At 42.9% G+C, this 18253-nt stretch overlaps 1 protein-coding gene across 1 annotated transcript in view; it reads right to left on the minus strand.

The window, feature by feature from the left end:
- Positions 1–18253, minus strand: part of LOC122941727 (fer-1-like protein 4) — a 178720-nt gene that overhangs the window by 85761 nt on the left and 74706 nt on the right. The window contains exons 14-20 of the mRNA XM_044299133.1: positions 17678–17864; positions 16125–16501; positions 15126–15234; positions 14231–14432; positions 9749–9869; positions 7883–7983; positions 294–381 (exon numbers count right to left, since the gene is read on the minus strand). Coding sequence (XP_044155068.1) covers positions 294–381; positions 7883–7983; positions 9749–9869; positions 14231–14432; positions 15126–15234; positions 16125–16501; positions 17678–17864 — 1185 coding nt within the window. The remainder of the gene's footprint in view (positions 1–293; positions 382–7882; positions 7984–9748; positions 9870–14230; positions 14433–15125; positions 15235–16124; positions 16502–17677; positions 17865–18253) is intronic.

The raw sequence follows: 18253 nt of genomic DNA on the forward strand, positions 1-18253 counted from the left end.
CCCCCCCTGCTCCTAGAGGCTAATTTGCATATAATAAAAGTTAAAATTACATGAAAACGGGGGCATACTTAAATTAAAGAAATGCAGAGTTAAATTCCGGTGACATTTTCACATCTATAATGTCAGCCTGTTTAATAGCGAAAATTGGGGTGACAGAAACCCTTTAAAATGCGGTATATATTACATCTAATGATAAGAAGTTTTTTTCTGACCCATTTTCCTTTTTGGTTTAGTTGTCCATTTGATCTCCTTTTGACTGCCCATTGTTTCCTAGAAAGCAGAAATAAACTTACAATGTTATGGGGGAGAGATTTTATCCTGCAACGATCCAGGTTGTTGGGTCGAGCCATGGTTTTCTTTCCAGCATTGAGAGAGTACTGCCTGCAAATACAACATTAGTTACTGTATCTTCAATATCAAGTTATATTTTTCTTCAACATCTACAGCATGAATGTTAGGAAACCAATCACCAAAAGCAACAGCTCTTACAAACCCATTTTATAATGTTTAGAAGTAATAGGGTTGGCATTTTTTAAATGGGGGTGGCATTTTTGATTAGTGTCACCATACGATATCAGATGTCCATGTTTATCCGGTATTGTACTGATCTGTTCTAGTGTCTATTTCCTAACCAAACGCCACATGAAGAGTGTAGCATTCACCAGATTCACACATCAGATGTTAGGAGTAATAATTCCTCAAGGCACACCTTGTGCAGAGGTTCCTGACTGGTGGAAAGTGGGCTGTCATTGGTGCAGGAGACTGAGTTAACCACTTCCAGACCGGGCCATTTACCACCTTCCTGGCAAGGCCTAATTTTGCAAATCTGACATGTGTCATTTTAAATGGTAATAACTTTAGAAAGCTTTGAGTCAATATATTTCACCTTTACTTATGAAAAAAAAAAATAATAATAATAATAATATTGCAATTTTAAAAATTTCAATTTCTCACAGAAAGTGATACCTCAGAAAATATTTATTACTTAACATTCCTCATATGTCTACTTTATGTTGGCAAAGAAAAAAGGGGGTCAGTCAGCACATCCCAATGCGCAGGTGCACGCTGCCATGGCTAGAAACATAGAAACACAAAGAAAAATACACAACAGCACTCTGCAAACCCAAAAAAGTACAATAATGCCATATTAATAGAAAATATTCTGGTGCTAATGCTACGCTTATTTTGTAAATTTGAGATTCTTGGCAAATACATTTTGTACAAAATTATTTGGGCCCATCTGCCAAACGTCATGGCAATCTCTGTAAGACAGGAACCTAACACTAAGGCCCCTTGCACATGGGCGTCACGGATTTTGTCCGGATGTGTTGTGGGTGCATTGCGGGAAACCCTCGCAAGTGTGCATGCAATTTCAGTCAGTTTGTCTGCGATTGCGTTGCGTTGTTCAGTTTTAGTGTCGCCATAGTCTGAGAGCCATAGCTTTTTTTATTTTTTGACAGATTGTCTTAGTTAGGGTCTCATTTTTGTGGGATGAAGTGACAGTTTGATTGGTACTATTGGGGGGGGGGCATACACCTTTTTGATCGCTTGGTGTCACACTTTATGTGATGTTAGGTGACAAAAGATTGCTTTTTTGGCACAGTTTTTTTTTTTTTTACAGTGTTCACCTGAGGGGTTATATACCCTAATATACAATTTTTTATTTATTTCGCTTTAACACAATAATAGCATTTTTGAAACTAAAAAATTATGTTTCAATGTCTCCATGTTTATTTTTTATGGGGTTTATCAGACGGGGTGGATCATGTGATATATTTATAGAGCCAGCCGTCACGGACGCAGCAATACCAAATATGTCTATTTTATTTTTTCTATTTAAATTTTTTTAAATTACTTAATTGAGGATTTTTTTTTTATAAAATACTTTATTTTATTTTAATTTTACTCTTTGTGTCCCCCATAAGGTAATTATTATTATTATTTTTTTTTTCACCATTAATTTCTCCTGTAACCGGGGCTGACATAGTGGCCCCAGTTACAGGGGAAATACACTCCCCAGAGAGGCGTACAGCATAATACAGCGCTGTACAGCCTGTCTGTGGAAAACCTTACAGCTCCTGGACTCTCACTGCAGTCACATGACCACTGGGCCGGGACAGGAAGCGCATAGCACTTCCTGATCTATATATACAGCGCTCGTTGAGCCCTGTGTATACAGCGATCTAGAAGGCAGGGACAGTTGCCAGCCTAGTGGCAATAGCTATACCCAAAGTCAAGCCTGTGTCCCCGAATGAACAGAAGAGAAACAGATTACTGTAAGTACAAAAATCTAGTTTTCTCATCCATATCATTGGGGGACACATGCTTGACCTTGGGACGTTACAGAGCAGTCCTAGGGGTGGACCATAAGGAAGAAGCGTCTGGCCAATCAGAGAACCGCCATCTGAAATACTCTACGCCCCAGAGAAGCGTCAGAAGATGCAAAAGTGTGTACTCTGTAAAACTTGGAAAAGGTGTGTAAAGACAACCTGAAGGGCCGAAGCCCCATGATGTACTGCCCAAGAGGCCCCCACTGCACGAGCAGAATGAGCAGTAACCAAGAAGGGCGGGGCCCTGTCAGTGATGCGGTACGCTTCCACAATGGCCAAACAAATCCATAGGGAAATTTAAACTTTGTAGCAGCCAGCCCTCATCTCGGTCCCTCTGGAATGAATAATAGAGAATCCGTCTGTCGGAAAATGGACGTCTGAGACAAATAGATGTAAATGGCCCGAACCAAATCCAGAGTGTGGAGCTACTGTTCACGAGGATGAGATGGAGCAGGACAAAAGGAAGGGAGAATGATTGAGATGGAATGCTGACACGATGGACAAGTGGACAGGATGATGGACCACTTTGTCCTGGTGAAGGATAAGGAAGGGAGACCGACAGGAAAGAGCCGCTAGCTTCGACACCCTACAGATGAAATTTATTGCCACCAAAAAGGCCACCTTGTAGGACATGAAGTGAAGGAACACCTGCTGCAAAGGCTCGAATGAAGACGACTGGAGAGCGCTGAGCACCAGATTAAGGTCCCACGGATTCAACGGATGACTGTAAGGAAGGTCCGAACCGCAGAAAGAGAAGCCAGGTTTCATTGAAAAAGAATGGAAAGTGCCGAAACTTGCCCTTTGAGGGAACTGATAGCCAGCCCCAAGTCCATGCCCGACTGCAGGAAGGACAAGAGTCAAGGCAACGAGAACCGAATGGGAGACAACTGGTAGTGTTCACACCAACTAAAGTAAGACTTCCCAGTCCGGTGATAGATCCGGGAGGACGATGGTTTCCTAGCCCGAATCATGGTCTGGACAACAGCATCCGAGAAACCCCGAGCCCTTAGTACGGTGGCTTCAACAGCCATGCTGTTAAATGTAGCGACCCTAAATTCGGATGGAAGATTGGTCCCTGCGACAAGAGGTCCTCCCGAAGGGGAAGGCGGCAGGGTTCGTTGGCGAGGAGGGAGACTAGGGATGCGTGTCATACTCTGCGTGGCCAGTCTGGGGCCACGAGAATGATGGGCAGACCTTTGGACCTGATGTTTTGGAGAAGAGGCGGAATGAGTTGAAGAGGAGGGAACAAGCAAGAAAACGTGAACTGCGTCCGCCGCCCAAGCCAGAGGATCCTTGAACCTCGCCACAAAGGTCTCTACCTAGCGGTTGAAGCAGGAGGCCATGAGAGCCACATCCAGCCAACCCCATCGCTCACAGATTGTGAGAAAGACCTGTGGATGCAGAGTCTATTCGCCAGGATCGAGTCTCTCTCGGCTGAGAAAGTCGTCGATCCAATTGTCAATGCCAGGGATATGAACTGCCGACAGAGCTGGAACATGGCTCTCCACCCAGGAGAGGATGAGCGCTGCTTCCGACATGGTTGTGGGGCTCCAGGTGCCATCCTGGTGGTTTAGATATGCGACTGCAGTAGAATTGTCAGTTTGAACCCGAACTGGATACCCCTGGAGATGGTCTGTCCAATGAACCAGAGATAGAAGAATCGCCCTCAATTCCAGAATATGGATTGGAAGTTAGCGTTCCTCGCGGGACCAGGAGCCCTGGACCAAGAAATTGTCCAGAACTCCCCCTCAGCCCCGGAGATTGGCGTCCGTTGTCAACACTATCCAGCGGAGGGGAAGGAGCGGCCCGACATCAGCATCGGAGACATCAACCACCACTGAAAGTCTTGGTGCGTCGGGGCAAGGAACAGTCCCAAATAGACAGAATGCATTACTGAAGAGCCCTGGAATGGAATTGAGCATAGGGCACTGCTTCAAAGGAAGAGACCATGTGGCCAAGAGCCCTCATGCACTGGCGAATGGGAAGAGGTTAAGTCGGCAACAAAGGGAGGATCTGACGATGGAGAGAGGAGAGTTTGTCCGGGGGCAAGAAAATCTTGGCCCGATCTGTGTCGAACAGCATGTCCAGAAAGATCAGCTGCCGAGATGGATGAAGACATGACTTTGATAGATTCAGAACCCATACAAAGCGTTCCAGGGTGTCTCGGACGATGCGCAGGCTGTCCGCCGTTGCCTGGAATGACGGACCCTTGATCAGGATATCGTCCAAGTACGGAATCACCACTATCCCCCTGGTATGAAGCAGAGCCATGACTGAGGCCAGAATCTTGGTAAAGACTCTGGGAGCTGTGGCAAGACCGAATGGGAGGGCCACAAACTGGTAATGAAAAGGTCCCACTGCAAACTGAAGCTATTTCTGGTGACCGACGCAGATGGGAACATGGAGGTAGGCGTCCTTAATGTCTATCGAGGACAGTTATTCCCCCAGGTTCATGGATGCAATGACCGAACGCAGGAACTCCATTTGGAAGCGGCGGAGCTGAAGGAATCAGTTGAGGGCTTTGAGGTCTAGAATGAGATGGACTGTACCCTCCTTCTTGGGGACTACAAAGAGATTGGAGTAGAATCCGTGAAAATTATCTTGAGGCGGAACCAGGACAATCACTCCCTGCTGCAGAAGGGAGAGAATAGCCTGACAAAAGGAATGGGCTGTGGAAAGGGAGGTCAGAGGGGACGAATGAAAAAACTGGGGCAAAGGTAGGGATCAAAACTCCAGTTTGTAACCCTCAGATATGACTTCTCGCACCCAGGCATCCAAGACGTGAGCTAGTCAGACATGCTGGAACAGATGAAGACTATCTCCTACTTGACTGGGGGTGCCACAGGCCACCCGTCATGCAGAGGAGGACTTAGGGGTATAGGGCTTGGAGCCATGCTGGCGAGGATGCCATGGAGGGCGAAGCTTTAAAGATGGTTTGCGCTTCTGCCCCGGGCAGATTTTTCGATTGGCTGCTTTGGGCTGGAGGAGCTGCGAAAGGGCCGAAAAAGAGGTCTGCGCTTTTTAGATCTGTTGAAGTGCATCCTGCTCTGCGGCAAATGGATGCTTTTACCCCCTGTAACATCAGAGATAATCTCATCTAGATGCTTGCTGAAAAGTCTGCTACCTGCAAAGGGGAGGGACGTCAAGGTCCGTTTAGAAGCATTATCTGCCGCCCAGCAAGATAGCCACAGGGTACGGCGAATAGCCACCAAAAGGGCCGAAGAGCAGTCCAAAAGCCTGGCTGCGTCCAGAGAGGCCTCACAGATGAAAGAGCTGGCGTGGGAAAGTTGCAATGCAATATCCGAATGTTCCTCCGAGAAGTCTCCAGAGATGAGGCCCTGATGTAGCTTGTTTGCCCACTTGGTCATAGCCTTACTAACCCATGTTGAGGCAAAACCCGGGTGCAGGGCAGTGCCAACTGCTTTAAAAGAAGATTTGGCAAAAGATTCCAATTTCTTATCCCTTGGTTCAGAGAAGGAAGCCCCATTCGCCATATGCAAGGTGGTATTCTTAGCCAGGCGGGATACCAGAGGGTCAACAATAGGAGAGGACGACCACATCTTTGTCAAATCCTCTGGAAAGGGATATAAGACGTCTAAGCGTTTCGGTTAAGCAAAACACCTGTCAGGGAAGTTACAATCCTTGGAAAGGGAGGAATCGAACTCCGGGTGGTTAGGGAACACCTTTGGCGAGCGACTGGATCGCCTGAAGGAAAAACCAGAACCGGCAGAGGAGGGCGCAGGGTCCTCAATATGTAAGGTTTCTATAACCGCTGCAATGAGATTGTCTACCATAGCGGACAGTTTGGAAGACTGGTCCTCCGGTAAGACAAAGTCAGAGTCTGACAACTTTTCCTCAGAACATGCCTCTTCTAATGAGGACACGTTGGAGTGAGACTCCCTGGGAGGTGGAAGGGAGTTGGATGAAATGGGGGACACAGACGCCCTTTGAGGAGAAGGTGGTCTGTCCCATTTTGCAGGAAGGCCACGATAGGAGGCACCAAATGGGTCTGTCCCCAGAGTCTGACTGGTCAGAGGGTAGCCGCGTGGCTTAACGCCCCCACATGTCCACAATGGCCCTATTGGAATGGGAAATGTCCTGCACCATCTTAGACAGAGAGCGCACTCACTCCGGCTCTACCATGGGCAGGAGGGGCGACTGGGTCAGAGCCACTTGACAGTCGAGCTGGGCAAGAGGAGCAGAGGGGTCCGACTGACCGCACATGCAAAATGTCACATGGAAGTGACCGCCGGCTTTTGGGCCTGGGATCTTGGTTCATACATAATGAGTACCTGTGGTGAAAGATAGTAGGATAGAAGGATAAGCTAGACCATGCAGGAAGGAGGGGAAAGAGCTTACCCGGCCTGTGCCCCTTACTGTAGCCTGTTCGGAGAAAACCTGGTGCCAAAGTCCGCAGAGGTCCTCCTGAGCAGGAGATGGGCGGAGTCAGAGAAACCAGCGAAAAATTTGCGCCAGGATACCAGATAAAGGAGGGGGGAAGCGGGGAGAACTCATGCCTCGCCCCCATAATGGAGTAGGCTGCCCGCAAAAAAGAAAAAGGAGCACATCAACTGACTCCCCAGGACTCTCCCTCACACCCCCAGTACAGTGGTGGTGCCGCAAGGAGTCCTGGCCGAGCGGAGATGCCGGCCGGGTGAGAAGTATCCGAGGCGGAAGTAGGCCGCAGTAGAAGTCGGGGGCCTCAATTTACAAGTGGCCCCGGCGGAGGAGAATAGCAGAACTCTGCATGAAACAGGTGGCGGGGTTTAGGGCCCAGAATGAAGCTTGGAAAGTACAGAGGGCTTCCCTTCACCCCACCCCCACCCCCATAGGAGAGCTGACATGTAGCTGTTAACTCTTTCCCCGCCTGGGGGCACAAGGGGCCATCCTAGCAAGTAACCTGTGAAAGGGGAGGGGGGAGAGGGGGCTTGGATCCAGGAATACTTACCCGTCCGGCGTCTTCTGCCCCCTGGTTTCAGCCAAGTCACTACCTTTAGTGTGTGTGGCCCCTTGGGGAGGGCCGCTACACCAAAACAGAGGGGACTTGTCGTGGGTGTCCGTGGTGACCCGAAGGCTGGTGGGATGCAGAGGCTTTAAGAACCTCTGGTCCTCCTTGTCTTCTGGAGAACGGGAAGGAGCAGCGGGCTTAGGGACACCCTGGTATCCCGTCTCCTGGGTGGGACTGCCTAGGACAGCTAGGTCTGCCTGTAATCCCGCTGGAAGAAAGGAAAAAAGAAAACAAAAACAGCAGACCTGCAAAGCAGGGAAGGTCTGCCTCCTACGGACACTAGGCTAAAACTGTTTTAGCTTAGTCCCTGTAGGAAGGGTATAGCTGGAGGGAGGAGCTCACACTTTTGTGCTTAGTGTCTCCTCCTAGTGGCAATAGCTATACCCAAGGTCAAGCCTGTGTCCCCCAATGATACGGATGAGAAACAGTACATACTGTAATCAGCACCGCGTGCAGCCACCCTTAATTCTGGCAAAGGTGAATGTAAAAAATAAAAAAATGCTTTAGTTTAATGAAATTTTTCTATCTTTATTAAAAAAAATACCTGCAGCCAGCAACAAATTCCTCAAGAACTTGTTTCAAACGAATTTCTGGATTTGATTTTGGTCTTCTTGTCAACTTCTCCACTTCGTCAAGTCCATGTTCCTGTAAAGAATTGTTACAGATTTACAGCGGCTATATTCAAAAACTCGTTCAACGGAACCTGCCCCTAAACATGCAAGCTCGGTTCAGCCTAGTGTCCATGTGCTCTTGATGAGGAGAGGGAAGTAAGCTGCTGCCAGACACTTTTGGCAACGTTTTATCTACTGTTAGAAAAAAGGATTGGACGCGTTCAAATTCGACATGCTTGAACCTTTCATTCCCCAATATAGGCCAAACTGACATACAGGTGAAACTCAAAAAAATTGAATATCGTGCAAAGTTCATTTATTTCAGTAATGCAACTTAAAAGATGAAACTAATATATGAGATAAACTCATTACATGCAAAGTGACATATTTCAAGCCTTCATTTGTTATGATTTGGATGATTATGGCTTATAGCTTATGAAACCCCAAAGTTTCAATTTTGAGGTACCATTTGTTGAGGAGTTATGGATTAATTAGCTGACTAGAGTGTGACACTTTGAGCCTAGAATATTAAACCTTTTCACAAAATTCTAATTTTAAGCTGCATGAATGCATTTCCTTTTAATTTGCATTACTGAAATAAATGGACTTTTGCACGATATTCCAATTTTTCGAGTTTCACCTGTACATTAAAAGGGACTTTGTTTCTCTTAAAAAGTTGATCTCAAATTTTAGCACTCACTACAGAATCATTAATATATAGCCTATGAAAAGTGGCACTTTATAAAAACTATTACTATCCAGAACACCTAATACACAACATGTAAGAGCACCAAAGACTGTGTACTAAAAGAAGTGCGGTGTGCAAAGAAGATCAGCTTTTGTTTTGTTTGAATAGTCTCCTAGGCATTGCTCAAGATCCCTTGTCGCATCCTTAAAGGGTTTCTACCACCTCATTTGGACCAAATTAGCTGTCAGACACTAGCGATCTGCTAGTGTCTGCTCTACCTAACCATGCTATTCTAAGACCTTTGTGTGCAGCCGTTACACTAAAAAACAAACTTTTGTTGCTATGCAAATGAGCCTCTAGGTGCTATGGGGGCATCTTTTCAGCACTTAGAGGCTCCGTCTACTCACCCTGTATTCCGCCCCGCTCGTCCGTCAAGCCCGCCCATCTCCTTTAGATTGCCAGCCTCCATCTCATCCATCGGCCGAAATTCTCGCGCCTGTGTCGTGTGCGTCTGTATTCAGCGCAGGTGCAGTGACTGTCTGAACGCTCTCTGTGCCGGCATCTCCACTGCGCCTGTGCCATCTGTTCCTCGGAGCACTCTGACGCAATTGGCGTAGGCGCAGTGGAGATGCCGGCGCAGGGAGCATTCAGACAGTCACTGCGCCTGCGCTGAATACAGACGCACACGGCGCAGGTGCGAGAATTCGGCCGATGGATGAGATGGAGGCTGGCAATCTAAAGGAGATGGGCCACCTTGACGGACGAGCGGGGCGGAATACAGGGTGAGTAGACAGAGCCTCTAGGTGCTGAAAAGATGCACCCATAGCACCTAGAGGCTCATTTGCATAGCAATAAAAGTTGTTTTTTTAGTGTAACAGCTGCACACAAAGGTCTTAGAATAGCATGGTTAGGTAGAGCAGACACTAGCAGATCGCTAGTGTCTGACAGCTAATAAGGTCCAAATGAGGTTGTAGAAACCCTCTAAGGCTTGCAACAGAGCTGGATCTTGACATAGGGGCCACTTAATATGGTGGATTTGGTGACATCCCCTTGCTTGGTCATTTTGCATATTTGTGTAAAGAAGGAAGTCATGTTGGGATTTGGTGCTTACCAGACGCTCAGCAATCTTTACTATCCAGTTAGAACTGTACAGCCTCCAGCTGTGGTCCTCCCAGTAGCTCCACACATGTACACAAGGTCTGTCACTGCCCATCTGTATACAGAGATAAGAACTGCAAAGAGGAAAGTCAATTATTTAGCAGCAGGGTTTGTCTTGTGCATGTCCACAGGATAGGTGATAAATGTATGATAGTAAGAGTCCAATTACTGAGATTCCCATCAATCACAAGAACAAGAGTTCAGTGTCCCTCGTTTCAATGGAGTGTTAGTCGTGTATGCACACTAGCTTTTCAATCAAAGTCCACAGGACAGGCTATCTCCCTTAGTCCCATGGAGATTAAGTGGAGCAATATGCGTGACCATATGGTAGGCACAGGACCATCTTTATCATGAAGTCCTAGTGGTTGGACCCCCAGCAATCATAAATTCATCACCCATCCTGTGTGTATGTGATAAATTTCATTCATGGGTCAACCCATTTTGCTTGAATTTTTTTGTGTTATCTTAGATACATTGGAGGAATTCAAAGTGTGTTGCCAAAGTGCAGACATCATTTAACCAACAAGTAACTAAACAATTCCTTTTAATATCAGTTTTTAATTGATACTAATATCGTAGGATTAATTAAACATATTTAAATCTTGGTTATTTATTCTTTAGACACTGAACATATTATTTTCTGATTTATATATAAAACAGGCTATACTTAAGTTGCAATATCTGGTATGAGTTGTATATAGTCTCCTCATTTCCGACAATGGAATACCTTTACCTTGCCGCCTAAAAGCTATCCTAATTGTTTCTAGATGGTATGCAGTGAAGACATATAGACCTGTCAGAATCCTATTGGCTCATTTGTATTACTAGTTGTTAATATCATAGTTCCTCTCTGATTATCCCTTAGGGCAAGTTTTTGGGATCCTGGAAGATCCCCCAAAAACTGACATGGTAGAATTATTGTATGATCTATAAACAAGCGATCTAATGTCATCTGCAATGCTTCAAATCTTAAAATTCAGTCTAGAGACGAAAGAATAAGAAGACAAGACTCGTGGTGGTATTTGAGCTTTCCTCCTCTTCTGACCCCCAAATGGCAGAAGATTCCTTTTATTAAGGAAAAACCTGGGTATCATCCTTACGACCTAAAAATACAAATGAATGATTGCATTCTGTCACACAGATCTATATGTCTTGACAACATACCATATGGACACAAGATACCTTTTAGGTGGCAAAGCAAAGATATTCCTTTTTCTGAAACTAGAAGACTATATACAGCTCATACCATATATTGCAACCTATGTATTTCCTTGAAAAGCCTGTTTTATGTATACAAAGCCTTGAAAAAGTATTTATACCCCTTGAACCTTTTCCACATTTTTTTCAAGTTACATCCACAAACTTAAATGTATTTTATCGGGATTTAATGTGATAGACCAAAACAAAGTCGCAAGTATTTGTGAAGTGAAAAGAAAATGATACATGGTTTTAAAAAATGTTAATAAATAAAAATTTAAAAAGTTTGGTGTGACCTAATTAGTAAATAGAGTCCACCTGTGTGTTTATTCTAACTATAACTACCACTGTTCTGTGAAGGCCTCAGAGGTTTGTTAGTAAACATTAGTGATCAAACAGCATAATGAAAACCAAGGAACACACCAGACAGGTCATGGATAAAGTTGTGGAGAAGTGTAAAGCATGGTTAGGTTATAAAAAAATATAATATATCGATATATAAGATATAAAACATATATCACAAGCTATGAACAGCTGTTCAATCCATCATTCAAAAATGGAAGGAATATGGCACAACTGCAAACCTACCAAGGCATGGCTGTCCACCTAAACCGACAGCCCAGGCAAGGAGAGTACTAATTAGAGAAGCAACCAAGAGGCCCATGGCCACTCTGAAGTAGCTGCAGAGATCCACAGCACAGGTGGGAGAATCAGTCCACAGGGAAAAAATATGTCCTTTATGGAAGCGTGTCAAGAAAAAAGACATTTTTAAAAGCAAGCCATAAGAAGTCACCTTTGCAGTTTGCCACAAGCCATCTAGGGGACACAGCAAATATGTGGGAGAAGGTGCTTTGGTCAGATAAGTTGAACTTTTTGTCCTAAATGCAAAACACTATGTGTGGCAGAAAACTAAGACTGTACATCACCCTGAACACACCATTCCCACCGGGCAACATGGTGGTGGTGGCAGCAGCAGCATGCTGTGGGGAAGCTTTTCTTCAGCTGTTCAGAGTTGATGGGATGTAGCTAAATTAAGGGCAATCCTGGAGAAAAACCTGCTAGAGGCTGCAAAATACTTGAGACTGGGACGTAGGTTCACAACCCTAAACATATAGCCAGCGCTACAATGGAATGGTTTGGATCAAAGCATATTCATGTGTTTGAATGGCCCAGTCAAAGTTCAGACCTAAATCCCATTGATAATCTGTGGCAAGACTTGAAAATTGCTGTTCACAGATGCTCTCCGTGCAATCTGACTGAGCTTGACCTATTTTGCTAAATGTCAGCCTTTAGATGTGCAAAGCTGGTACAGACATACCGCAAAAGATTTGCAGCTGTAATTGCCGCGAAAGGTGGTCATACAGAGTATTGACTCAAGGGGGCTGAACACAAATGCACCCCACACTTTGCAGATTTGTATGCATTAACATCTTTTAAAACTATGTATCACTTCTTTTCCCTTCACACGTATTTGCTACTTTGTGTTGGTGTGTCCCAAAAAATCCAAATAAAATACATTTAAGTTGGTAGCTGTAACATTAAAAAAAATGTGGAAAAGTTCAAGGGGTACGAATACTTTTTTCAAGGCACTGTAAATCAGAAAATAATATATTCAGTGTCTAAAGAATAGATGACCAAGCATTAATTATGTTTCATTAATCCTATTATATCAATTCACAAGCATGTATGTACGTATGATCAGAACTGTAGATGATCGTGGGGGTGGACAGATTTCTGGATTCCCTGTCAGTCATCCTATACAAGAAAACCAATCGACATTCCCCAGCATGAAATGACTTATCACAGCCAATATATTGTACATAAGACAGACTTATCTACACAGGTTTTTGTATATTTTCATTTTTAAGAAAAAACATCTTTCACATGTTATTACGGTTTTTCATTTGAGTGTAATAAATGGTTTGGTGGAGATTTAGCTATATGAAATATTCAACTATTTACAAAAAGTTAAGAATATTTGGCTTTCCGGTGAAATTTATTGAAAACATGAAAAGTTCATGCTACAGTGATATTATATCCTGAAAGTAGGGCATTTCAGTAGACGCATGCAATGGGGATTTCCTCATCTCAAACAATTTTTTGAAACAAAAGCCAACACCAGTGGTGGTATACCTCCACAAAAAAAAATTCCAGAGTCTCAATAACTTGTCATGTGGCCTTGAGCATCAATTACAGCTTGACAATGATGTCTCATGTTAATGCTGTTCACTAGACAACTTATTGTCTGCTGAGGCATGGCATCTCACTCTTCTTGAAGGGCAGCCCTCAGGTCATTGAGGTTCTGGTGTACAGAGTTACAAGCCTCTACATGGCGACTCAGCTGATCCCATAGGTTTTCAATGGTATTCTGGTCTAAAGAAAGTGCAGTCCACTCCATTTGAGGTACCCCAGTCTCCAGCAGCTGTTCCCTAATGATGCCACTTTGATGAGCTGGCGCATTGTCATCCATGAGGATGAAATTAGGCCTGTGTTGTTCATGAAGGGGCACAATGACTGGATTAATGATGTTATTCAAGCAGTATGGGCTTGTCACTGTACCATTCACAAAGTGTATGGCAGTTCTGTATTGACTAGACATACCTACCCACACTGTAACACCACCACCACCAAAGGCTCATCTGGTGACAATAGTGATGCATAATGCTCTCATTGATGTCTTCAACACTGGTATCTGGACCACATAATTATTATCAAAAGTACTTTATTAAACATTACATAATAATTAGAAAGGTTTAAAAACAACAGTGCAGGTAAGATGGCAACATCACTGGAGGGGACCACATGGGCAATATCATATATCAGTAAGTTATCAAAATACCATAAAAAAAAGTATGGAGATACACTATGGGTAACCTCACAGTCTGCACTTGCACTTTTTTTCTGGTATTTTGATAACTTACTGATATATGATATTGCCCATGTTGTCCTCTCCAGTGATGTTGCCATCTTACCTGCACTGTTGTTTTTAAACCTTTCTAATATGCATGGTTTAATAAAGTACTTTTAATAATAATATTGTGAATTATGCGAATTTTGCCGTTAAGCTCCTTGTTAGAGAACAGCAAGTTGTGCAAAAAGTACTGACACATTGAACAGTTGGACATGTTCATTTAAAAGTTTAGAGAAGGTCACATTTAGGTCACCTGTAAAGGTTAGAGTGCAAATATCCCTAACTTTTTGCGAGTAGTGTATATCAAATATAATATGCTTATATTACCCGTCTGGCTGTGTATGCTCTGGCGTCTTCAGGGGGGTTACAGACTTGTTTCTATGGTCATTATTAATTGAGTCTCCCTCAAAGTCCACACTGAGCTCATCTTCTGAACTAGCATCGAGCAGGCCCTGACGCTCTTCTGGGACTGCATCTCCTTTCTTTTTAGATGCTTTTGTGATCATTTCTGCAGTTTTTCCATAGTTCCCTAAACAATAAAAGTAAATATAAGATAAACATACTAATTAATATACTGTTAGAAGTACCAGAGCTGTTAATAGTCATGTAAAGATACTGTAGGTATGTATTAGTGAACTGGTTTTGCATTTGTTTAATTAACTTGCTATGACATAATCTGGTCCGAACTGACAGATGGGGAGACATGATGTTCCTCAATATGATTGTTTTGTCCAAGATAACACAAATCGCTGTTTAGTTGTTCTATCTCTAGAGTAGCCACACAAACTGTTAGGGCCCCAATACACAATAGACTATTGTCACCATTTTTTGTGAGACCAGCTGACAATGTAATGTATGTGCGGCGCTTTTGACTCTCCTCTGACAGGTTATGTCAGGGGCAAGAAGGATCAGGCGGATTGAATTGTGTTCTCTCAGGAGAATAGGTGACTGTCAATGTCTTTCTCCCATTAAAAAAACACACATTTGGCAGAGGGAGTTGAGACAGATAGCTGTCGGTCAAACAAGTGCTCAGCGGAAAGCTGTTGAAGGTGCATGGGCACCCTAAGGCAGTTGTGATACTGAAGACGGTATCATTGCTGCTTCATATTACCGTATGTCAAGTCACTTGGTTTTGAATCTGTGTATTTTATATAAAGACCTTTAAATTGTTGGAAAAATATTGGATTAGCAGCAAAAACCAAGACATTACCTATAGACTTACCGATAGAAATTTCAAATTTTACTCGATTATTCCCAATACTTGGGTCCATCATTGTAACTTCAAAGAATACTCCATACAGAAGGAATTCTTCCTTAACACCCAATGCATTCTACAGAACAAACAATGGGCACAAGACACAAACATTATTATAGAAAAAAACATGACTCACCCAATCACAGTTAGTTACCTGTCTACTTTCCAGAATGATACCGAACACTATTCTAAATTGCCTATCACTTGGGTTTCTGCAGCCAAAATGATGCTATTACCTAATATTTCTTATTACTTTAGGAACCTACCAATTCTGCTCCCTAACAGTTTTTTTTATAAATAAGATTCAAATTCTGCTCATAAGATTCGTGTGGAAGAACCAAAGAGCCAGCGTGCCTATGAAAACTCTCTTACTCCTGTGAATAAGGGGAGATTGGAATGTCCCCATTTGCTCTAACTAGGGTTTCAAAAACATGTAGTGAATGTGGATTTTACTAACTGGATTGCCAATAATATTCTTTACTGTGAGGGACATTATGAGAGATTCTGTTTTAGTACCTTTTGAAAAAAATCACATTTCTTTTTCACATTCCATGTAAGAACTTTTACAAGTAATTACAATTTAGATATTTTGTTATTTCTTTATTACTTAGACCGTAAAAAAATGCAAATATACTGGTGTCTTCCCCAGAAACCCCATGTGTTTTTCAATCCATATGGGAATGAGATCTAGGGTGTAGTTTCACTGAAGTTCGGTGTGCTGCGGTATTTATGATACAATATAGAACTTCTCACTGCGCTAACCATCTGGAAGCTTGTTGAATGCTTATATATTGCTATTATACACTGTATCACATAGCTAAAATATTATCCACTGCCTCTCTTCTCTGTTCACGACGTGGGAATCAGATTGGTTCACTTCTTCATATACTGTATGGTGGACCTATGAGGCCCTTGGGCTCTTCTGGACTCAAATATATAGATTGACCTTGTGTCTTGAATACGTACCTCTGGCAAAGGAAGGATATCATCCACTTCTACTGTGACGGCATCAGGCTGTTCATTATTCTGTTCACCTTCTGCATCTTCAGCATTTTCGGCAGCTGAACTTTCCTTCTCCTTTTTCTCCTTTTCCTTTAACTTTTTGCTTTTCTTCTTCATTTTAAACTTACTGAATGCATTTTTCAGAGCTTGGAGTGGTTTCTTCTCCTGAATGTTGTTGTTGGTAAAAATATCCAGAGTCACAGCCACAAGAATGCGACCACGATAGAATATTCCTTCACCTCGACCCTCATTCAGATCCTTGTGGACATCTCTCAAGGTATAATTTTGCGGAGATCCATAAAAGTTGACCCAGGTAGGTCCAAAAGTTGGGTTAAAGCCAGCTAAACATAATACATTGTAGAATTAATACATATTTTTATGAAGTGGGGTTTCCAGTCTCTCAACATTGATGTCCTATCTGCTTCCAGCTCCATCTTCTTTTGTTTCTGGTGGCTGCAGCTGCCGAATGATTGCAGGAGTGTTGAATCCCCACAAATCTGATATTGATGACCTATCCTCAAGAAAGGCCATCAATATCGAGACTGGAAAACCACTTATCCAGCAAGTATAATGCAATTTGGTTTTGTTTAGATCCATGTCAGCTGCTAAGATCTAGGGGATTTAAATGGGTTATTCAAGACTAAAACACTAACAGTATACAGTTGGGATAGACCATACGTGTAGTGGTATGACACCCTAGAACCCCTCTAAACCATCAGCATCTGAGATGCCTATAGTTCTCAAAGATTGAACTCCCACCCATGAAACACCCACTTATTTATGAAAAACTCTTTTACAAGTTCTATATTGCCAGTACTTGCCAAAATAGAACAATTCTATCATTCACATAATGACCCACATGTACTTAATGTCAGAGTGCCAAGCCCCTGTGACAAAAATCTGTCATCTAGTTTTAGAAAAGATTCATGCACTAAGCTTGCCTAATGAATGTGGCTTGGCAGAAAATGAGCGTAACTTACCAAAACATGGAGGGTCTTAAGCCATTTTTTTGCCAAAATTTTGACACAAAATTCTATTGTAAAGTAAGGCAACCAACAGGTGGTTTAAAGCTAGACAAAAAGATCTAATTGCACACCAAATTTATCATCAGCGTGAGCCATTACATTTTTATATGCAGATTATTTAAAGGGGTTGTGTCACTTCAGACATAGCATTTATCATGTACAGAAAGCTTATACAAGGCACTTACTGATGTATTGTTATTATCCATATTGCTTCCTTTTCTGGCTAGACTCATTTTTCCATCACATTATACACTTCTCATTTCCATGGTTACAATCACCTTTCAATGCAGTATCGGTGGCCGCGCTTGCGCACTATAGGAACAAGCACGGCCTCCGCTGATCGATTGTAGGGTGGTCGTAACCATGGAAACAAGAAGTGTATAATGTGATGGAAAAAATAGTCTAGCCAGCAAAAGAGGCAATACGTGGTTTGTATTAACTTTCTCTACATATTATATTTATATTATATTTTGTAAATTTATTCAGTCTCACCATTTTTGCTCGGGTCCGATATTTGCTGAAGATCAATAAAATGAGTGGCCAGAGCGACATCTCCAGTAGTAGCATCATCTAGCACTTGAATCTTTATTTTACGAACCAGAGGTGGGAAAAGCTCAATGAAACTGATTTGCTCATTCCATTCTGGTGCATTGGTGTCACTTTCTACAGAAGTCTCTCCCTAAAAGGAAAAAAGTTTTAAAAAAAATGATGTCATATGAAATTATGCGCGGATATTACAAGATCACCAGATTTTTCAAGTCCATAGCGCATATGTAAAAACGGAAGATGCAAATGAAAGTAACCTGTAGTCTAAGCCACAAGTAGCTTAAATTACCAATAAAACATTAGAAATCAAGATGTTTTTGCAAATGTTGAAATTATATATGGTCCATTGAGGGCATATTAACAATCCCAAAATGTGTTTCCATCTAATGTCTGATATATACAGTGAAAGGGAAACCTCTCCAAAAGACAACCTTTTTGAGAAGACTATCCCTTATCCAAACTAGATTTTCTTTGACAGACTTTCAGTTCCATCATATGCTATGTATACTGGCCACCTTCTTT

The sequence above is a fragment of the Bufo gargarizans genome, chromosome 6 (genome assembly GCF_014858855.1).
Source record: "Bufo gargarizans isolate SCDJY-AF-19 chromosome 6, ASM1485885v1, whole genome shotgun sequence".
Lineage (NCBI taxonomy): Eukaryota > Metazoa > Chordata > Amphibia > Anura > Bufonidae > Bufo > Bufo gargarizans.